Here is a 24295-nt window from a genome sequence, read left to right on the forward strand (position 1 = left end):
TCAAGGTTCTTAACAGATAGAAAGTTGGTGTCTTTGGCAAAGATATACAACAGATTTTTGAATGACAGTTTATTCGCTAGGTTGCGCTAGTGACATTTTTTACGATTGTCTGTATCTTAACATCCTTATCAGCTAAAAGGTTGGTGTCTGCGACAAGGCTGCTCAGCATTTGAAGGGCTATCTGGCGGTGATTGAAAATTCTTGAGATACAGGCAATTGAAGAAAATGTGTTACTATCTTAATTGCGAGTAAATGGTTGTTGTAGACGTTTCAATACAAATTGATGAGGAGACAATTGATCACGTGTACGAGATCAAATATCTTGGCACGATAATGAATCTTAGAGCTAATTGAAATGTCTACAAATAATTGAAACCCAAATTTAGTGACAGATACAAGTAGACGTAGCTATAAGTTATTCCTTTTTGTGTGTAGTCTACAAAGGTTTGAGTTCAGCGCGCTTAACACAGATATCAACAACTGTTTGATTACGTCAAATTTTAATTGAGTATTTAGACTGTTCGATTATCCGAAGTATTTGATTATCCGGAGTGAAAAAAACGCTACTCAGGATAACCGAGTCCGATCAGTACTATGGAAACTTATAAAGCTCTTTATATCTGTCAAAATAATCAGACCGTTTATTGTTTGCAAATCTGATTAACATGATCAGAATGAATTATCTTAAAGGTATATCGTCTTGTCCTTAAACAGAAAAAAATCTGTATGTTCACCAAAGCGGAATTCAGAAAATCTTAGAAAATCGCTTATCGTGACCATGCATCGAGTGTAAAAATACGAGATCTGTCATGCACATGCTTATCGCTTCATAAATAATCTAAATATACAGCATTCCCATTGAGTTTACTTCAACCTCTATGACGCGCTTCGAATTTTAGCAAGAATTATTGTGCTCTGCCAGATAAATTCACGTAATGCGATTATCTGAAAATGTCGATATACCGTCGCAGTGATAATGAATATCACCAAATGTTTCAGATTTAGCAAATTTGAAACATTTGTGTCCTTGAAGAGCGAAAAATCCAAGCCTACTTGAATTTTGACGTTGCGTTTGAATTGCGCGCATATCTTCTGCGCGTTACCGCCGCCGCTGGATGTGGATTTAATAAAAGCGCCGCAATATCTTAATTTTACACGATTTGCGTGTAACGACGATCAGCACCGGAGCGAGCTCCACGGCCTGTCAGCCATCTTCGAAAGTGTGTCCTACTTCGCTTCGGTTCGTAAACAATCGGAAAGGTATACCTACACACTTAAATTATTTTACGAATTCCTGTGAAATCTCAACAGCTGAACAGTTCGGTGAAATAAATTTACGGAGTACGGTAAATTTTTACAGTATTCGGTAAAAAATCACCGGAATCCGTCAAATTCCGACGAAATTATGGTGTTTTATTTCACCGAACCTTTCAGCTATGGACCAATGCACGAGTTCACTATTTGACGTTTTAGCGATGCCGTGTTATTTATGTGACCATAGCAACCAGTGAATTCGGCACCGCTCAAACGTCAAATTAGTGAACACGTGCAAAGGTCCATTGAGATTACGGTGAAATTCTTCGATTTCCGGTAAAATGAGCTTAGTGTGTAACGTATTTTTTTTCCAAATTTATGATGTGCACTCGTGATTCAAAATAAAATGTTTAATGTGATACGTTTAATAGTTTGTGGAAGTGTATTTATCAGGTGAAAATGCAATGAAACGCATATTTTAGAGCAATTTGAGCTGTTATACATTTACCGTCCGGGAAGTTCATCAGTCAGCATACTTTTTCTAAACCAATGTTGCATAAAACAAATGGAATGTATGATATTATCAGTAATACGCGGTTTGTTTTCGTTTGTACCAGGAAAAATTTGTGCTACAAAAACAAAAGATATTATAGTACAAGATAGAGATTGCGCTGTCGTCGCTGTCGGCAACATGCCGGGGCGATAGGTAACTGTCAATCGGTTTATACTTTCACGCTAAACTTGCTCCGCTCAAAAAACGAGTGCCATTTTTGTTTTGCTTCTGAACATCATGAACATGCTTCTGAAAGATTATAATTTTAAGCGTGTCTGAAGAAGAATAGCAAAACACGGGGCAACTCCGCTGCCGACTTTCAAGGTCAAAGGGTAAGGAGTCCAAAAGTTTACACTGCCTCTGCTGCGCACCGTTTACAAAAACACAAATTCGTCACAAAAATAGCAATATCAAGAGTTAATTTGTTTTCTTCCTATAGCTAAATTGTTTATCAAGTAGTTAAAACTAATATTAAATGCATATTTTTAATAACGATTGAGATTTGTGTCGTCTACAGGAGCGTAAGCGGCATTTCATAGCAATTTATTGCTGTCTAGTAACAAAATGTTTGGTCTTAAGGCTAAGTAGCCCGTCATTCTTTTTGGCAACAATGATGACTTTTCAGCTTGCATTTCAAAGTGATAAAACTCAGTCTTGATATGCTGATACTTTTTCAGCTATGTCAGTGCAAAACCAACTGATTTTCTTGGATTCGAAATCGTGAGATGAATTAGCAACAATCATCAACGACGCGTACAAATTTCAATGACAGCCTACTTCGCCTTAACACATTCGCTTTTGAACTTGACAGTTATGTATCCACCAGATGCAAGGATGATTCGGCAAGCAAACAATAGGAACACTAACGACAATCTTTATCTTGTACTAGAATATCTTTTACAAAAACTAATAAAATATGGTTGTTCTCAAATGCGAAACAAAAAAGTATCGGTTGCTCCACCTTGTTATTTTTGCGTTCCTTGATCATTATCTGGTTCAAACATCATAACCCAAACACAACGCGATTGAAATTTACACGATGAATAAATTTTACATTCAAAATGAATTCAAAGCATGTACATTTCGATATAAGCAGAATTTTATGATATCTATGGTATTCCCTTCATGTGCATTAGATATATTGTGTAACTTTGTAGGGGTATGTGGCAGGACCATTATCATCAACAAAATCACTTAGCGAATAAATTCTCCATTAGGTTATTTTACCTCAACAAACCATTTTTTTTTGGCTGAATTTAGCAGAATCTTGCTAAAAATTTCAGCAAGGCAACATTGTACTTCAACCATCTACTCGTAATATCTCAAGAATTTCGAATCACCGCCAGATAGTCCTTGAACTGCTGAATAGCTTTGCCGAAGACAGAAACCTTATAGCTGCTAAGGATCTTGAGATACAGACTGTAGGGTTTATGAGAAGCAGAGTATAGTTAAAACAAAAATGTTCGTGAGCCAACGAACTGTTTAACTAGCACTGAAAATGGAATCAATTCAGATCATAGTAGGCATAGGTTAACGAAAGGAAAAGAGGAATCAGTTTGTTGATGTGTTTTGGGAAGAATAAACGTGGTTTTAAAATGATAAAGAAAGTGTTAATTATTTAGTCTAACTCGATTGAAATTCTAAGGGAAGCGTGATCGGAAAATTTGTCACTAGCACCACCCAGCAGAAAAATTCTAAATCAGACTTTTCACCGCCAGATAACCCTTGATCTGCTGAACAGCTTTGCCGAAGACACCAAACTTCTAGCTAATAAGGATCTTAAGAAACAGATAATCGAATCAAACTTTTAACTAGTGCCACCTAGCGGATAAATTCTTAATCAGATTTTTTATCGCCAGATAGTCCTTGATCTGATTAACTTTGCCGAAGACACCATCCTTCTAGCTCATTTAGATGTTGAGATATCCGTTTGAAACCAATTTTGGACCCCTCCTGTCCACGTTTTTTCCGTTACCAAGAGAAGGGAGGATGTCTCACCAACTAACCGCATTTACTTCAATATTTGTTTCAAATAATTGATCTACTAGTCTCCGAATTGTGGTCATTTCAAAATTCAAGGTTCGTCTCGGACTTTTAAGGGTTAAGAAATGCGATGTACAGGGGCCCAGATAGCCGTAGCGGTAAACGCGCAGCTATTCAGCAAGACCAAGCTGAGGGTCGTGGGTTCGAATCCCAACGGTCGAGGATCTTTTCGGGTAGAAAATTTTCTCGACTTCCCAGGGCATAGAGGTTCTTCGTACCTGCCACACGATATACACATGCAAAAATGGTCATTGGCATAGTAAGCTCACAGTTAATAACTGTGGAAGTGCTCATATGAACACGAAGCTGAGAAGCAGGCTCTGTCCCAGTGGAGACGTAACGCCAGAAAGAAGAAGAAGAAATGCGATGTACGAGGTCAATTAATCGAATTGTAATAACAAACACAAAATGCAACATTGGTTGCAACCTTTTCAACTTCAACTCGTGAATAAACAGTTATTTCAAAAGCAAATCTAATTTGGTTTATGATTGTCCAGCGAAGCCTAAAATATAGATAAAGACTTGGTGAGCGATCATTGTTATATTCTGCTAAAGTTCTGATAAGGGATCGTTCAAATATTACGTAACGCAACAGGGGGTGGGAGGGGGTTTTACAAAGTGTTACGGTCCATACAAAATGTTTATATTTTCCATACGGAAGCTGTTACGTGGGGAAGGGAGGGGGTCTAAAATTGGAAAATTTTGCGTTACGTTATATTTGAATGAACCCTAAACTGTTGTTTTGGAATAATATTATTGTAAAGAGAATAGGAGAGGACAATGTCTTAGTTGCATAAAATGTGGGTTTTCCACGTGTGTCAGAACTTCACATACTAGTACCACAACCGGAACTGGTTGGAATGAGTTAAAAGAAGCTACGGAAATTCCCCAAGTATCCAAACTAGACGAAAACAGGATGTAGGTAATGTTTCACAATGCCTTAACACGAACAACACTATCAATGTAAGTTAGTTTTTTTTTCAGATTGTGAGTAGGAAATCAAGTAAAAGTGGATTCGACATGAAATTGTCTTGAAGTCTAAACTGAGTCACGCTTATAAGATAAAACTGATCTGATGGAGACGCATGGCTCATCACTTTTTATGACAGTTGGTGGCGGTTGAGCGTCCATACCTTTAATTTAGATTTGATGGTTAGTGAAAATGCATTTACTATAATAGAAACATGTTGTAATGCAACAAAACTAACCACTATAATTATGGAAAGTAAACGCTGTGTAGCATGGGTAAGAATAAGCGAGTAGTATAGGTAATCCCACGGGTTTGTTCCGAAAGATTTACTGGTATTACAACTATTTTCCATTCAAAATTGTGAAATGTATAGTCTCTCTGATTCTTATTTCTGCGAAGCATCAAGTTCTTTCCTCCCAGTGCGAATCAAGTGGAATTTTTGCTCGATGCAAGAGAATGCATTTTACTGTCACTTCAGCTTCCTAAATTCATTAAGTGAAGAACATGCAATTGCGCCCTCCGGGGAGATGTTGCCTCTATGGCGTAGTTTTCCCGAGCATATGTTCACTGTTGGCTCGGAATCGTCAATCTGTGAACTTAGTGGGTCGGCGTTGACAACTTCAACAACCATTACTCAACTTGTCCAGAGAAGAGCGATAAAATGCTTCTCGCCAGGGGAACCAACCGAAGACCATAGAGAGCTATGGCAGATAAGCAAACACCAACACGAAAAATTTCCAACCATACGACCTCAACTAGGGGTGCTTGGGGCGGTATGTACTTTCGGGGCAAGACGCACCTTGTCAGTTTCTCTCAGTTCTCAGATTGGTAATATAAATCATTTGATCAATCTGCTTAGTATTGATGGTAGACACCCTGAATACTTAATACATTTCGAATAATTGAACAATGTTGTGTTACATTATGCTCCAAAATGGAGTGTTATCTCCCTGCATAACCAAATAATCCACGCAAAATTAGAAATTGGAAAGGTTATTTTACCATAAGTCTAATGTAATAAATTCGCCTAATACCTCTCATGGTATACATAAATCATCTATTTAGACACTACATGCGCGTTGTTTGGACTTCATTTTGGCAAATCTCAACTGGTACATTTTACCCCAGGACTCCCAACAGGACGAAAAAGTGTATCGGTGCAAGCGGTAAGCCAAACGCCACTGGAAGCAAAATAAGGACTTACTTGTAGTAAAACCACAGCATGAAGAGATGTGAGGGCAGGAAGCAGATCCCAAATATAACGACAAACGCTAGCACAGTGACGGCAACTTTTCGCCTCGCTTTGACCTGGAAGGAGAAGTAGTGGAAAGAAGAAAATAAACAGAATAACTATTTTGGCATGAGAAAAATGCAACCTAGACAGGTATATTATTGCATTGTTGTGGTATATCATAACTTTTTGGACGGAAAAAGATGTATAAAAACTGTTACAATGAATTCCATGTTTGAGAGTAGTTTTATAGCACGTGTTGGATTGCACACATGGGCATCGATCGTGATTATTACAGTTAATTATCATTAGATTATTAAGTATTAGATTGATCGTGTCTAGTCGTAAATATTGCTACAAAAAGAATGTGTTAAATTTACACATTTTTGTGTTCCAATTACACACCTTATTGCTAGCTACAATTAGTGACAAAAGTTAGTAATTTGCTGTTTTCCATACAAAATGCCCAAGTTTGGAGATCTGTATCTCAGCTTCTGGTGGTCCGAATTGGCTGAAGTTTAGATGACGAACTACAAATAACCTGATTTTTTGTGTACAGTGATATCATTAAAATGCATATATTTTCCAGAAAGTTTCAGATGGTTGTTCAAAGAAAAAAGTAAGTTACCAAGTGAATTTTTAATTTAATTCAAACACGGTGAGTTATACTTGGATAGTTTTTCGGCAAAGTTGTTTACTTTCGGAAGTTTCACAGACTTGCAGAACACACATCACTTGCTACTTACCGTTGTTTAATCATATCAAAATATATCTCGGTTACTTACTTTTGTCTTTGAACAACTCTCTGGAGAGGCAACCGGCATATCAGGATGGATGCCAGTAAAATCCTGATTATGGTATACTGGTTACAGCGCAGAATAACGGGAACGACACGGATTACGGATTGGATACGTCGACTAACAGTCGTGGGCTGGCAGCGTGCTCTACTGTTTCCTGAGTAAGGAAGGGTGACACCAATTTGAAACGGCTAATAGAATTGAAAGGCTAATAAGAAAACTGCCTCCATCCTGATAAAACCTTGGCAGGCCTTCGTGTACGTTCGAAACTCGTCACTAACCTCGGTGAGTAGTAGGCTAGGGTGGGGCTTATTTCCAAAAATCTAATACGTCATCTTGGCAATATAAAACGATAAAATAGATTTTTAAATACGTTTAATATTTTTCCATAAAAGTGACATTTGGTATCTAAGAAAGTTGATCAATCGATTTTGGACGATTTTTAGGTCTACCTCTGTATGAAAGTGCGCCACTGAAATCGATTCACAAATATGATCGAAACAAGCATTGTTAAGGTATCTAAATCCTTTACAACTTTTATCTCTCATGAGAAGGGGCCGTGGCCCCCCTCAAGTCTGATGGCTATTTACGCCCATGGTATTCAACCCAATCTTATAGATCTCGAATAGAATACAAGGATTTGAAAGCAGATAATCAGGATTTACCTTTCTAATTCGATTTGAACTAGAATTCTTGCTAAGTTATAAAACAAGATAAAGATTTAAATGCATCAGTTCAATCAAGGTTCAAGAAAAATGTGAAATTCAAACCTCTTGAAGTCGACAAATAAAAAAAAGTCAAGCCTTTGAAAAAAAAAATAACGCTTGCTAGTTTAAAAGTATTGCTCAGCATTCTGTAGCGAACGATTAATATCTCTAAACCTCTCGAAACCATAATTTGAACATAGGATTGAATAATACCTTTTTTGTTAGAATTAAAAACTTTAAATCCTAAAGCTGCTTGGCTACCATCATATTGAAGGATTGATGTTTTTTTTGGAATCAAATAAAGCTGTCGTCAGCAAATTCGTCCGATAACAATTGTTTGAAGAGAGCAGGATAGAAAGTATTTTGCTCATGGATTTATTAATGTCCAATCAGAGTAAGGTAGGGCAAAAGTTCGACCTTAGTGGTAAAATCAAAATTTTCATTAAAACAATAGCAGTTGAAAAGAAATGAATACCATACAGTGAACCTTTGCTATGATTTCGATGATTGTCTTAGAAGAACTTTTGTCCCACCTGTGGGTTCGCAGGCCGAAACACAAAATACCGGCCATGAACTTATGTTTACAGATACGCACTAATTTTTCATAAAAAAAGCAGTTTTTCGCAAAACTAAGTGAAAATGTGAAAAGTTGGTGACCTTTTTTGCACGATCAGGCAAATTTCGCTAAACTTGAAGATAATATGTGAATTTTGGGATAATTTGTAAATTTCTCTGCGAGCTTATATGGGTCGAACTTTTGCCCCGCTGATTCTTTGCGCCAACAATGAACACACTATGGGCCAAAAAGTCACACGGAATTCAGCATAACTTTTCTCAAGATACACACTTAGAAAATTTTCACCGACTCCGGTAATTTTTTAACCGAAATATAAACCGCTCGGTAATGCTTTCGGTAAAGTTAAGAATTACCGAACAATCTGTAATGTTAATCGACACACAGCTGTCAAAAAAATACAATATGTTCGTGAGCTATTACCGAACGAATTGTTAAACAAATTACCGAACACATTGTTCATAACAGCAGGCAGTTGGAATGAGGTCATCATAAAAAAAACAATGAAGTTCATATTGATTTATTTATGATTCGATTTATTTCGCATTTCTGTTGCTTTCTGTTGATGGAGGTAAGATATTAAACACCATCAACGGTCACTGGTGGGACATTGAACAACAATCCGGGCTTTTCACTCCTCATGAAGGATACCGGTGCCACCGATCCCGGTATGGGTGGTCATGCTGGTTATTATGACGCTGCAATCCGAAATTCAAAGGTAATACTTACGGAAAACAAGTACTAGACCCTCATCCCGCTTCTGTAGTTTTTTGAAAACCAGTGTTCATTAACACAAAAATAGAATATTAAACTGTGCCGGATGCAATGCGAAGTTGTTGATTAGCACTTATAAACAAACATGGCTGTCTCCGATATTTCAAATTACAATTTGATCGGTAAACCATTGAGCGCTATGAACTGATGTACGGTAAAAAATTACAGACTACGGTGAATCTAAATGGTTTACAGTTTTTTTCGGTAATAAAATGACGATTTAAGTAATAGTGGAGGAATATTGTTTTGCTTTTTTTTATTTATTCAAGGTTGTTCGGTAAATCTTGTTCGTAATACCGAAACCTCAGTTAAATATCTCAGTTAAATATTTATAAAGTTAAATAGTACGTTTCCGGTAAGAAAATTTACCGAACAACGAGAAAAAAACTAAGTGTGTAAACATTGGTAGATAAACACGTTTGTCAAATAATGAAATTATATTAATTTTTGTCATTTTAACAGTGCCGCAGTGTTATTTGGATTTGGAATGTTACTGGAGCCAAATATTTAATCATTGACCGCTTTGGCTTGCTTATGTATAGGTAGTTCCGCATGCCGAAATCACAAGCAACAGGATTTACCAACTCTCTGACCAAAATTTATGCGGTATCCCAGTTACGGAAGTTGAAAAAATGTGTAATCATATTTTACAATAAACGCTAATATAAGAAATATCTCCGTTCTTGGAATAACTTATTTCGAAAAAAATGAAGTATATGAAAGTTGCAGATCTAAATTAACGTCATTTCAAGTACTCTTCATTGCAAGCTCCGATAAAGTTCACCGGAACTTCATCTAAGTTCTACGACCTCTATGTATGGAAGGTGCGGGAAAATCACGTAGCTATTACGGAGAACAGTGGCGGAGAGAAAGTTCATTAGTTCATTCTAGGTCACCTACGATTGACGTAAGTGCTACGTGAAAAATGCGATGGAAAACAACTACGTATGTTTTCTCGTAGTAACGACGTTTGGATTATTTTGAGTGTATCTGTTTCCGACGTCACGGAGACAAATTTATCAAATGACTCATAAATTTGAATATGAAACATTTAAAAGTTCGCGAAAAATGTGTACCGTAATCCGGGGTAACATTGATCAGCGGGGTAACATTGATCGGGATGACTCATCTTGTTAAACGTTCAAATAAAGATTTATTGATGAAACATTTTCGAACCATGAATGGTACCTCTCTTTCGTATATTCATAAGCTAATGATAATTAAGGTTTTTGCCAAAATTGCGTTTAGTTCATGCGCAAATTTGTCAACTTTTTGAAACAATGATTTCTATCATTTTCACTGACACTACCGAAAATTCATGTCTCACATGAGTTCTGCAGACGATATGATCAAGGAAAATGCGGTTCTTATTAAAAATGGCATCGCCGAAAACGATTCCGTTGTCAAATCTTTCATAAATTTATTCAATTAGGCTACATTAACTAATTACTATTACGAATGCAGAATTTCCTGAGGAAATTGCCTACTTTTAGGCGTATTCCGTGGTTCAAGGTGTTTTTAATTCTGAAATAACTCAAAAAGTAAATGACTTGTAAGAGTTTGGTCTTCATATTCGGCTTCAGGGGCCCTGTTTTTAGTAAGTAACGACATTTCCAATATTAGCGAACGTTGTTTACTTGGGTGATCAATGTTACCCCATATCAGCTGAATCAAAAAATCACTTAAAATATTTATTTAAACATGTTTAAATCTTTCGAAAAACAAAATAAAGTACATAGTTAGGAGCGGTGGGTGCCAGTACTTGTTTTAAAAATATGAAACTTGCAACATTTGTATTGTGAAATGAAAAATTTAAGAAAAACTTAAAAAAATGATCAATGTTACCCCGGATTACGGTATTCGTTTGCTGCACTATTGTTCATTTTTGAGAATTTTTGTTTTGTAGAATTTTACCATAACTCTCATACACATTTCCCAGTAACAACGATTCGTTCTAGATAATGGATTACAAAATATCGCAACTTGTTTTAAAATATGAATAGACTTTGGTTTTCTGAATAACAATACCACTACAAACGCATCAAGCCAATTCTACTTATTTTCAAAACATGCTTCTATAAAATTCAACATCGGAAATGGGCAAAAAGGAAACAGTATGGCAGTATGTGATGTTTTTAAATTACATATTGCTATTACCTATCAAACAATGATCATCCAGAAAGTTATCAGACACGAATGCCACTCAGATATGTGGTAAAGTGTCTCTAATAAAGCATAATAATAATAATAATAAAGAAAGTTATATTCAAAATTCATTTAACGCGTTCAGTATCATAAGTGCATGTTTGATACCAAAAAGTAGTTTTAATTGTCATTTTTTGTCCATTTTTTTCGGGGGGGGGGGGGGGGCAAGCCCATGATTCAGGGGGGCCAGGCCCCCCTGGCCCCTCCCTATTTACGCCAATGCAGATAACTTGTTTTGATAAATAAGTTCGAAATTTGATGTGGCAAGGGTACCTTAGAAAAAGTGAACAGGACATAAAACAGGTACAAAAGTGGAGGCGATATGCGTGCATATTTTATATGATGGAAAATTGATTTGATTTGATTTATTTGGTCTTCGATTTAAATAAAAATACATCGCACAGACTTCAATTCCGTAGTATCCTTAATCTAAATGTTTCCTTAGCTATGTTAAAATCGTACAAGTGATACACATTATTAAACATTTCACAACATACATCAAGCGGATTATTTTGCCCATATAACGTTCGATGAGCAGCGTGTCGGAATAGTGCAGTCCTCCGTAGGAGCCTCACAGGGGTGTTGAAACTTAATTTGCCTAACAGACCAGAGCAGTCGATGTTATTTTCGAGCAGATCAAAAATGAAAAGCTGCTTTAGAAGAGTTCTCCTGTTGCGTAGTGTAGGTAAGTCGACGAGTGCACGGCGATGCTCGTATGGCGGCAGCAGCATCCTATTTCGCCAAGGTAGTCTCTGGAGTGCATACCTAATAAAACTTTTTTGAACTCGTTCAAGTCGATTGATGTGTACAGAGTGATACGGGGCCCAAACTATAACTCCATATTCCAAAATGCTACGAACAAGTGATATATATAAAGCCTTAAGGCAGTACACGTCTCTGAAATCTTTAGTGTTGCGTCTGATAATTCCAAGAACCGCGTAAGCCTTTGCTATCACTGACGAAATCTGCTCGACAAAACGGAGCTTACAGTCAAGCGAGATACTCAGATCCTTGACCAGTCTAACTCGTTCAATCGTGGCACCATGCATTGAATATTCAAAAACCGTCGGTGAACGTTTCCGCGTGAAGGTGATAACATTACATTTCGCGATGTTGACATCCATCCCATTTCTTGAACACCAATCTAGGATCTTATCAATGTCCATCTGTAAGGCGCAACAGTCCACACGCGAATTGATTACTCGAAAAATCTTCAGATCATCTGCGTACATCACCTTCGATGACTTCAACTCGCTGCAGAGGTCATTCAAAAATAGTATGAACAGAAACGGCCCAAGATGGCTGCCCTGCGGGACGCCGGAAGTAATCTCGAATGGATCTGAAAACGTTGTTCCAAGTCGCACTGATGCTGAGCGGTTGATGAGGTACGCCAAAACCCATATTGTCAACCAATCGGGGAAACCCATTCGCTGGAATTTTTCAACTGCTAGCTGATGAGGAACTCTATCGAAGGCTTTAGTAAAATCCACGTAGACTGCATCGATTTGCTGTCGTTTTTCTATCTTATCGATCAGTGTCGACACGTAGCTCATTAGGTTCGTAGTTGTAGATCGCTTTCTGACAAACCCATGCTGATCTTCAGTAATAATGTGTCGGACCGCAGGATACAGAAATCTAGCAGCATGCTTTCAAAAACTTTCGGTAGACAACTGAGTATAGAAATTCCCCTGTAGTTTTTGACATCATGGACGTTGCCGGCTTTGTGGATCGGTGTAATAAGAGCCTCCTTCCATTTGGCTGGAAAAACACTTTCAGCAAGAGAACGGTTGAACAGAAGAGCTGCTGGTTCAGCTAATGACGCAGAGCACGCTTTGATGAAGGAAGGTTGAAGTCCATCGGATCCTGGTCCCTTGGAACCATCGATGCTACATAGCTTCTTGTAAACCTCGTGTTGCGTGAATGATGTAGGCTGCAGATTCAAATCGAATGTCTTGAGAGCGCTCAAATAGGATGCTGAAGAGGGCGGTGGGGTAATACTCAATACGCTTTGGAAGAAAGATGAGAAAAGTTTCACGGCATCATCTGGCGTCGTTGCGGTTTTGCCGTCGTAGTTTATGAGTTGAGGAAATCCACGAGATGTTGTTCGACTGCGAAGATAGGACCAGAATTGTTTCGGATCATCTTTCATGTTGCTCTCTATAGTCGGTCTATGTATGACTGGAAGCATGACACGTTCAGTTCATTGAATTGAGATTCAAGATCACGTACTGCATCCCTGTTCAAACGATTTCTCACTCGAAAATAACGTGTCCGTGCTTTTCGCAGTCGATTACAAAGATTGCGAAGTTGAGCATTCCACCATGGTTGTTTATTATCAGGTCGACATGCACGACTTCTGCGAGGAACATGTCGTTCGAAAATTACATTCAGTTCACTGTAGAATCTGGTAACAGCATCGTCCAATGATCCAAAGGCTATCTTGTCCTTCCTTAAAAAAATGTGACCACTAACCTCGAGTTGCCACGAGTACCCTGGCCCCATCCCATATTAATGTTGAACTGAAAAAGCCAATTGTAATTGTATGTAATAAAAATACAAAAAAAAATGAATTTCGGCTCCGTAAAGCGTTAAACGCATTTGAGCCTCAAATAAACGAAATAGATAAAAAAATAATGATCCAAAGGCTAAAATATCCCGCCAATTTATTTGTGCGATTTCAGCATTCAATTCGCCATAATTACATTGGCGGAAATCGAAGAAGGTCTCGTTTTTCCTATTTTCTAATGGAGTTTGTATAACATCGAGGGTCAAAACAAAAGGCGTATGGTGACGGTCGACTTTCATCAGAGGTAAAGGTGGTTCCAGTAATTCGCATACACTGGCGTTACTCACAAATGCCAGATCGAGTAACCTTTCATTCGAGTTGAGCAAGTGATTCATCTGCATTAATCCTGTAGCCACAATGTCTTCAACCAAAGAAATCTCTTGTTCTGAAGAAGCATTGATTGGTAAGAATGCTCCAATGTCATCATCAAATCTCCAACGAAGGTAGGGCATGTTGTAGTCACCAAGAACTACGATTTCATCCTGCGTGCCCAACAGTTTGCATAGCTCATTAACAGACGCAGCATGTTGTTGATAAAGAGCAGGTTCAGTGTTCGGTGGAAGATAAACAGTACAAACGACAAGTGACATAGTTCCAAAGGTGATTCGAACGCTAATCTGCTCAAGCTGATTGGCATCGTTAATTAGTGTTACATTACTTTGTAGAGCCTTTTTAACAGCGATCAAAACTCCGCCACCTCGCTGATGTTGACTAGTACTGGAATTTCGATCACAACGATAGATTTCATAAGCGTCAGTTAGCTCAGAATTGAGCATATTCAGGTTAAGCCAAGTTTCAGTGAGTGCCACTACCTCATAGTCGCAAGAAGAGAGAGCTGCAAAAAGCTCATTCGTTTTCGTCCGCAGACCTCTCACGTTCTGGTAATAAACAGTTAGCGTCGATTTTAAATGCTGTTGGTTTTCGGATGAAAAACGGATGGTACACGTAGTATTTGGATCGCTTATTGTGTCGTTAGCTACTGGGATTGATTCGATGATGTCGTTCCCGGATCGATGATCTGTACGGGCTTCCAAAAATGTTGAGGTTTCGAGCCCAGATCCACAAACTCACGAAACTCAATTTCACAAGGCCACGTAGAAGGGTCCATAGCTTTAGATTGTAGGTCGTGACTAACACCTACCTTGAAATGGCATACAATGCGAGTGTATAGATTTTATCTGATGAATCTGTAATCTTATGCGACATTTATGATTTATTTATGATAGCAAACTAGAATTGACAGCTGCCATCACTTGATTCAACTTATTTTGTATATGTATACAGGTCTTCCTTAGCCGAGTGGTTAGAGTCTGCGGCTACAGAACCGCTACAATCTTTTCATAATGGAAATTTCCTTGACTTCCCTGGGCATAGAGTATCATCGTACCTGCCACACGATATACAAATGCGAAAATGGCAACTTTGGCTAAGAAAGCTCTCAAATAATAATTGTGGAAGTGCTCATAAGCTGAGAAGCAGTCTCTGTCCCAGTGAAGACGTAATGCCAAGAAGAAGAATACGGGACAAAATGATGTGTATGAATGCGCTCCAAAAAGGAGCATCTTATACGCGGAAACTCGTCAGTCAACGATTTCATCCACCATGCAGTGCAGGTGTAATGCAACATGTATAATTAAACAACTTAATTTTTCAATTCTTATGCGGCTTATGGTTGACTGGGTATTGCGTTCAACGGGCTTTTTCTTCACTGTCATTTCGCTCCCTTGCCCGCTTTTACTGCTCCCACGTTTAATTTCATACGTTTTTCAACACCTTGTCATGGGCGATTTCATCCAATTAGTGAACCATTGCATAAATAAACCCCTGGAAGTGCTGAGTTATTCGAAAAATGAATAGTATTGTGTGATATTCAGCATTTACATAGCGTACTGTACACGCATTACCTAGGATCATAAATTCACCAATACTAAGAAATGAATGAATGTACTAAACAATCAGATTGTGGTTCTTCAACAACTAAAATGTTTGAGGGGCGAATGCCTTGTATTGTTGGCTGCATTATATCAATCTCGTTTTGTTGTGTTTAATCTTGCTTATTGAAAAATGAATTCTTCTAAAATTGAACAAGGATAGAGAGGAAATTGCAAATTCAAAGCTATTATAACCAGTAGAAAAAAAGCCTTTCCTTAGTAATACCTGTTATGGTACAGCAACTCACAGCCTCAAGAATAACAAAGACTGAACAATGACATCAATTACCTGTCGTACGCATGCGAGAAAGGAATGGGAAAATTTCCAACTTCCTGCAAATGTGAAGCATTCCTCGAACTAAATCTAATCTTCAGAGGATTAGTGGAGGATGAGTTGTTTGTAATTTGCTAAATGATCTATGGCAGGCATCATCATGTCCTATCAGATCCCATTATCCACCGAGTTCAAGGCTGCTAATCTAATGATGGATCGGGACAGCCACTGAAAGGCTTCCTTCTGGGCATATACTAACAAGCTTGGCATGGCGGTGAATGGCTTTTGTTGTCATGACATTTCGTTCCTTTCCGTGCAGTAGACTTTCAATAATTATTTATCTTTATATTTTGATTGATTTTGAATTGAGTTTGAATGTTGGGAATTAATGATGAATAAATTATGAAGCATCCCTAGTTCTATGTTGTATTAACTGTTGAACTCTATTGAATTAAGGTGAAGATGAAACTAAGCCAAACTTCAAATCTTCAAGAGCACAAATATAATGAACCGAACACCAGTTCGATCTGAAAACTTCATCGATTGGTCACTGCAGCTAGTGACCAATCGATTAAGTTTTCATCAAACGGATGTTTGGTTTTACAGATTTGTGCTCTTGAAAATTTGGGATTGGCTACGATTCATCTTCACCTTAAAGTAACCAATATCTGTCTTCTTCAGTTTTAAGAACTCATTCCACCTGTGAGTTGAAGAATCACTCTTTGCAACCAGAGATTTTCTGTAAATATCCCTAGACAAACCCCAAACGTAAGTTTGGGAAAGCTGAGATTAAAAGGTTTAACAATCAAATTTACCCTTATTTTGATCCACACGTAAAAACTATGTTATGGCCCAACCATAAATTGCAAATTTTCCAATGATGTATAAGGGGGGCGTGGAGTTCAAGCCAAGTAATACCAAGACTAGAGTAACATACTAAACATGTCTGAATCAACTCACAAAGCAAACAAAGTAAAACAATTTATCATTTTTTGTATGGAAATTTCCATTTCAATACATATTCAACACAGTTTACGAGGTAAGTTATTTTTTGTTTAATAAATTGACGCTAAAATCTTAGAACGGAATTTCAGTATATTTGAACTAAAAGTAGTCAAAAGAATCAATCAATTTTCAACACTATTTTCTACGATTTGTCAGTGCATACCCAAAAATAAAAACCAATCAATATGATCGATTCTTCCAACTGTTTCTACGCAATTTTATTGCTGTATCACAACGGCTGTCGATATAAAAGCTCTTCGCTTTCATTATCGAGACCAACAGACTGCGTGTTGAGCATGTGTCCCGAATCCAATTTCACCGCACCAGATGACACTGATTTCATCGTATAGGGCACCTTCGAAAAAAAAATCCAGCGACTATAGTAGTTGGTGTTACAAGTTATCATACGCAACAGTGGGTTGGTCGCTCGGAACACGGTGCCCCGCTAGGCCACTATTATGAAAAAAATTCCATCGTAACTAAGTAGGGGAAATGCACCAACTTTCGACCCATCCATACGATTTCGGCCTATTTTGTATGGAAATCCGAAACATGGCACGGAATTCTTGTAGGCCGAAAATTAGCACTCTTCCCCTACATGGTTAAGGAAACTCTACACTGCTTAGCCAATTAAAGAAAAACCCTAGGAGGAATCTCGAGGCTTTTTTCGAGATGTGCTGTATTCATACCTTATGGAAATATTTTTGCATATATAAATTGTTTTTTTTTTTGCGCATCCACGAATTACGTGACGCTCGAAGGTGAGGGGAAAGGGTAGGCTTAAACGTTACGGCTCATACACAATTTTTTAAATTTTCGTACAAAAAGCTTTACGGAGGGGGTAGGGGGTCAAACATTTTTAATTTTAGTGTTACGTTATCAAAGGATGGATCATTTTAGAATATTCATATTTTCTCAAGTTTCTTCCTAGGGATTTACTTTAATTGGCCCAAAAGTGCAAAATGAACTTGAGCCCTGCACCTAGTTTTAATATGCAATGTTTTTTGTTTTGTTAAAATTGCCTAGGGTTCACCGTGCAGAAATCTAATCGTACAGAACGGTCACATATTGTTCCACCTACCTGCCGCACCGTTCCTTGCGTTTCCCCAGGCACATGTTTGGCACTGTGTATCAGATGGCGGGCTATCAGCGCGTAGAAAATTGCTATTATGCACAGTGGCACCGCGTAGTAGGCCAGAAACTTTCCGAGTACGACACCGCGGGCATATTCCGGGCCCCACTTGCCCGGAAATGGGTAGCAAAAGTCAATCGTAACGTCCTTGTTCACTTTTTCCGTCTAGCTTGTTGCGCCGGGTGACAGTGATTGTAGTCCAATAGACGGGCGGGCATTTGGGAAAAAAGAGAAAAATAATAGCAAACGTGTGATAAGAAATTGACGTGACGGATTCGCTATCAGACGAAATTTATTTGTTCCTATCGTGGTTCCGCTAGACACTTCAATAACGACAATAACTTTCGCTGCGGTCTTGTTGTTGGGTTCACCAGTGTGGAAGAAAAGATATATTGCTGCAATTGAGCTGCTGAAAGCCAAAGTTGATCATATTTTATTCCACCAAAAATAAATGTGTTCATGAGATATTAATGATAGAGGGCTACGTGGCCGTGCGGTTAGTGTTACCAAGCATTTAGTCGCATCGAGTCAAAAAGTGTGGGTTTGATTCCCGCTTCAGTCGGGAAATTTTTTCATCAGGGTTTTCGACTATGCCACTGCACACTGGGCCAGGAGCAGAATTTAGCCAGACAAAACCTTTAGCGCTTTAGGAGTGCATTTTTTCGAGTTGGTGTCAAAGGAGACTTGTCTTGAATTTGTTTGTTCTTCAATTTGATGATAAAAGTTAGTTGGAAATTTCGCCGCATAGGTGGCGCTGCGATGCAAACTTTTTAGTTTTGCGTCCTAGAGCTTTCGCGTCTTCGGCAATGTTTTAGAACGTGTAAAAATACGACAAGTTGTCGAAGACACCAAAGTTCTAGGACTTCAAACAACAAAGTTATGGTAAAAAATGTGTAAATCACTTAAATCTTACGTTTTTTCTACTTTTTACCTCAAAATCGTAAAATATTTTATTTTAACGACCGTGCGTCGTTTAATTTCGATGACATGCATGTACTGTATGAAAAAAAAATCTTATTATTATATAAATATTTGAATTTTTGAACAAATTATTGTAAAAACATCATAATTTTGAACAAAACATTACTCAAAAAGTTGCAAGTTTTTGCAAAAACTTATCAATGTACCGAAATACGCTATATTTCATCTACCAAATGTCAAAGTTTGCCAGATGTATATTTTGATATATTTGAGATATTTTAATTCAAAATAGCCATCTCTTCATATAAATAGAATAAACTTATTATTAATTTTATCATTATTCTACAAGGTTTTTGACACATTGCGTCAGTTAAGATTTGTTAAACAAATACTTTAATTTTGATACTAGTGATTTGCAAATTGTGATTTATGTCAGAGAGAACTGTCTCGACGCGGTCATAACAGGATGTGCGTCGTTTAATTTCGATGACATGCATGTACTGTATGAAAAAAAAAAAATCTTATTATTATATAAATATTTGAATTTTTGAACAAATTATTGTAAAAACATCATAATTTTGAACAAAACATTACTCAAAAAGTTGCAAGTTTTTGCAAAAACTTATCAATGTACCGAAATACGCTATATTTCATCTACCAAATGTCAAAGTTTGCCAGATGTATATTTTGATATATTTGAGATATCTTAATTCAAAATAGCCATCTCTTCATATAAATAGAATAAACTTATTATTAATTTTATCATTATTCTACAAGGTTTTTGACACATTGCGTCAGTTAAGATTTGTTAATCAAATACTTTAATTTTGATACGAGTGATTTGCAAATTGTGATTTATGTCAGAGAGAACTGTCTCGACGCGGTCATAACAGGATGTAAAAAATGAATTATAGCAGGCCATAGCGAAGTTCTAATTAGACAGTTGCTGGAGATGACACAACAATATGAAAATATCTAGATACTGTAACACCTGACTAATAAAAAGTATTTGATTAATAAAACTTGACTGACGCAATGTGTCTAACAATCTTGTAGTACAATGATAAAATTGATAATAAGTCTATTCTATTTATATGAAAACGGTGGTTATTTTGAATTCAGATATATCAAATATACCATAATATACATCCGGCAAACTTTGACATTTGGTAGATGAAATATAGCGTATTTGGGATCATTGATAAGTTTTTGTAAAAATTTGCAACTTTTTGAGTTAAGTTATGTTAAAAATTATCATATTTTTACAATAATTTGTTCAAAAATTCAAATATTTATATAATAATAAGATTTTTTTTTCATAAAGTATATGCATGTTATCGAAATTAAGCGACGCATGGTTGTTAAAATGAAACATTTTACGATTTTGACGTAAAAAGTAGAAAAAACGTAAAATTTAAGTGATTTACACATTTTTTTTACCATAACTTTGTTATTTAAAGTCCTAGAACTTTGGTGTCTTCGACAACTTGTCGTATTTTTACACGTTCTAAAACATTGCCGAAGACGCGAAAGCTCTAGGACGCAAAACAAAAAAGTTTGCATCGCAGCGCCATCTATGCGGCGAAATTTCCAACTAACTTTTATCATCAAATTGAAGAACAAACAAATTCAAGACAAGTCTCCTTTGACACCAACCCGAAAAAATGCACTCCTAAAGCGCTAAAGGTTTTGTCTGGCTAAATTCTGCTCCTGGCCCAGTGTGCAATGGTCGGGCTCCATATAAACGGGCGGCCAAAACTACCAAAAACTTTTTTGAGATTTTTTATATTTTTATAATTTTAAAATACACCTCATGTGTTATATTATTATGATCCTTAACTGAAATTGAACTAAAATTTAAATTTCTATGACTTTTATGATGGCAAACTGGCTGAAGTCAAAAAATTGGAAAATGTGATCATAAAATAAATCACAAAATTTATAATTTAGGAATGCAATATTTCCCCAAAGTTACGCACTATCTGAAAGCTTATGATTTAGCACTTTTATCGGGCATGAAGATGGAAAAAAATATTTGGTTGAAGTTTTAATACTACTCAATATAACACTTTAGTAATTTTGATGATATTGAACATGAAAAACAACTCTTGTCGCGTCATGTCGCCGCCATTTCGAATATTGCACATCAAAAAGCATGCTTAGATCTTACGAAAAACCTTTAAATTTTTTGCAGAAATTTGCTGATTTGAAAGTTAGAGCTATTTAAATAATTCAATATTTTACATATCTTTTGACGACATTTTTCATACAAAGTTTATTTAAAATATGTTTTACCACTATTCATACATATTTTGATCGAACTTGATCAAATACAAACAAAATTTGTGCTTTCAGCCCAGTTTGATAACAAATTTAATGAAAAAAAAAACTTTTTTTTAAGTTAGGGACCGTCCATAAATGACGTAGCATTTTTTCGCTGATTTTTTACACCCCTCCCCCCTCGTAGCATTTCGTCACAAATGCTGATACCCCCCTTCGAAAATACGTAGCATATCAAGCAACCCTCCCCCCCCCCTTCATTTGTTTTTTTTATTTGTTTTCCTCAGCAATTTGGTTAAAAAAAATAGAATTCAGAAGTTCAATACAAAGCTTGATATTAATTACTGACTGAAATGATCAACAATATTAAAATGAAAATAAAAAAGGTTAAACAATATCTTAATTTGAAATGGATATTCTTTATTATTATATAAATTGAAATTCATTTAGCAATCAGGTGCCAGATGTAGAAAGATTACACTTGTAATATTTGTAATCTTAGCGATAATTAAACAAATTATTCATCTTTATTAATATTTCAGCTTAACTTCATTATCGTTCGCCATACTGAAATAATCCTATACAACCTATAACGAAACAATTAAATACTAAAAATAATATTTATTCAAATCACCGAATTATTCAGAAAATTGTGTTATAGAACAATTTCGATAACACTCAAATCTGTTGTCAATCAAGTTGTATTCAGGCTATTCCATCAAGAGCATTGATATATCAAAACAAATCGATGAGTTGATTGGGTGGAAATCTTCTGCAACATTGAGAGCATAATTCACGGAATAAATATCTTGTTTCAATAAAATGTTTGCAAAAACGAACATATGTTTTTGAGAAATAAGCTTTAACAGATAACATGAATAGAACTGAAACAATGTTTTCCTAACAATTTGGAAAACATTGTTTAAGTTCTATAAGCATTGATTTTTTATTAATTTATTTATCTTTTTAGATGTTAATTTATAAATTTATTTATTAATACATGAATATAATGTTCACATAATTATTTAAAGCATTAAAAAACTATGTTTGATTACACTACATATGAATGTTTTGAAGCTGAATATTTATTTTATAACCCTACTTTATAAGTCAAACAAAGAAAGAAAAAAGAAGTTTTATAAAAAATAATTGTGTGTCATTTTTCAGCGCCTCTCATTTTATCGACGTGATTTGAAATGCTACGTCTACTAGCTAGGACCCCTCCCTCCCCCTCGTCACACATCGTCACAAATTCGTGAAGACCCCCCTCCCCCCTAAAAAGCTACGTCATTAATGGACGACCCCTTACGTTATTTGTGAATAACCCCTTCTGAAACAATAAAAACGCCAAATAACACATTCAGATTACATATTTCATCGATTAAGGCGATAAAAATAGTTTTGGCCAAACTTCATTTTTTTCCGACCATTGTGCACTAAGAGAGATGGCGTTTTCGACAAAGTTTTTCAGTAGCTCAAGGACTATCATTATAAACGCTATGAGGTTCAGAATTTTGCCACCAGGCGGCGCTAGTAAGCATGAAACTTTTGTTTTGCTGATAGCTCAGGATCCTGGCCACTTAGAAAGATGGCGTCTTCGGCAAAGTTATTCAGTAGCTCAATGACTATCATTATTCTAGCTAAGAGATTCGAGATTTGCCACCTGAATAACTGAATAACTTTACCGAAGACGCAATCTTTCTAAATGGTCAGGATCCTGAGATATCTGCAAAACAAAAGTTTCATGCTCACTAGATCCGCCTGGTGGCAAAATGTTGAACCTCATAGCGTTTATAATGATAGTCCTTGAGCTACTGAACAACTTTGTCGAAGACGCCATCTTTCTAAGTGGTCAGGATCCTGAGCTATCCGCAAAACAAAAGTTCTATGCCCAATAGCGCCGCCTGGTGGCAAAATTCTGAATCTCATAGCTTTTATAATGATAGTCTTCGAGCTACTGAACAACTTTGCCGAAGACGACATCTTTCTAAATGGCCAGGATCCTGAGCTATCCGGAAAACAAAAATTCTATGCTCAATAGCGCCGCCTGGTGGCGAAATCTCGAATCTCTTGGCAAGAATAATGATAGTCCTTGAGCTACTGAACAACTTTGCCGAAGACGCCACCTTTCTAAGTGGTCAGGATCCTGAGATATCCGCAACTGTCTGGTGGCGCAATTTCACTTAAGCAGTGTTGCCAGCTACGAAAAAAATCTTGAACCCTTCATGAAAAACTGGATTACAGATGAAGAGTATTGCTATGTTGCTAAGCATTATATTTTTCTGTTCCGCTCAAGTTTGATGGTTTTGATCTTTGCTTTATTCTTCCTAAACAGTGTTGCCAGCCATATGAACATTTGTGATTCGGTCGACTGTATGGCACGCAACACTTCCTTCAACTTTGGTGAACATTCGGTATCGTTATCTTTAATTTTTTTTTGGTATTTGCATATCACACCCCCATAAAATTGGCTCTTTTGATAACAATCGATCAGTGTTGCCATCTATTACCAAAATATGAAAATTTGAACGGCCATTTTGGAAAGTTCTCAAACCATGCTTCAACTTTGCCGAATATGTCGAATCAGTATTTCCGCATCTAGACGTTGCATTTTTCAAAAACATAATTATAACCCTGATTTTTTTACGACCCCCCGATAACGGTCGTAAAAAGAGGTTGGGGTGTAATTTCAATAATTTCAGAAACATTAGCAATTCTATATAAAATTTGTAAATCAGCAACTAGACAAAAAGTGTATCGATAGTCACAGTTGAGTGAAAACCGATTCGGAATCTTGTAAAAACGCAAAATAATTGAATGTTTTCAACATTAAGTTACTAACCGATTGAACATTTTGATAATTATGTTGAAACTGTGTCGACAAGTTTTTCAGATGACAGTAAATAATAAAAAGAGTAGATTTGCTGAAACTGCAAAGCCAAGTTTAGTAGTATTAAAACTTTGTTAGTTGGTAAAACATCTATATCAAAATAGAATCAACATTAATGGAATCCAAAGTCATAATATCAACTAGACAAGTGTCTCTAAACACAGACAGAAATTTAATAGCTTGATCAA

At 36.6% G+C, this 24295-nt stretch overlaps 1 protein-coding gene across 1 annotated transcript in view; it reads right to left on the reverse strand.

Moving 5' to 3' along the window:
- LOC5578188 (neuropeptide CCHamide-1 receptor) overlaps positions 1-24295 on the reverse strand; it is a 196955-nt gene that overhangs the window by 34004 nt on the left and 138656 nt on the right. The window contains exons 6-7 of the mRNA XM_021851237.1: positions 17966-18181; positions 6025-6128 (exon numbers count right to left, since the gene is read on the reverse strand). Of these exons, the coding sequence (XP_021706929.1) occupies positions 6025-6128; positions 17966-18181 (320 nt within the window). The remainder of the gene's footprint in view (positions 1-6024; positions 6129-17965; positions 18182-24295) is intronic.

This window comes from Aedes aegypti, chromosome 3 (assembly GCF_002204515.2).
Source record: "Aedes aegypti strain LVP_AGWG chromosome 3, AaegL5.0 Primary Assembly, whole genome shotgun sequence".
Taxonomy (NCBI): Eukaryota; Metazoa; Arthropoda; class Insecta; order Diptera; family Culicidae; genus Aedes; species Aedes aegypti.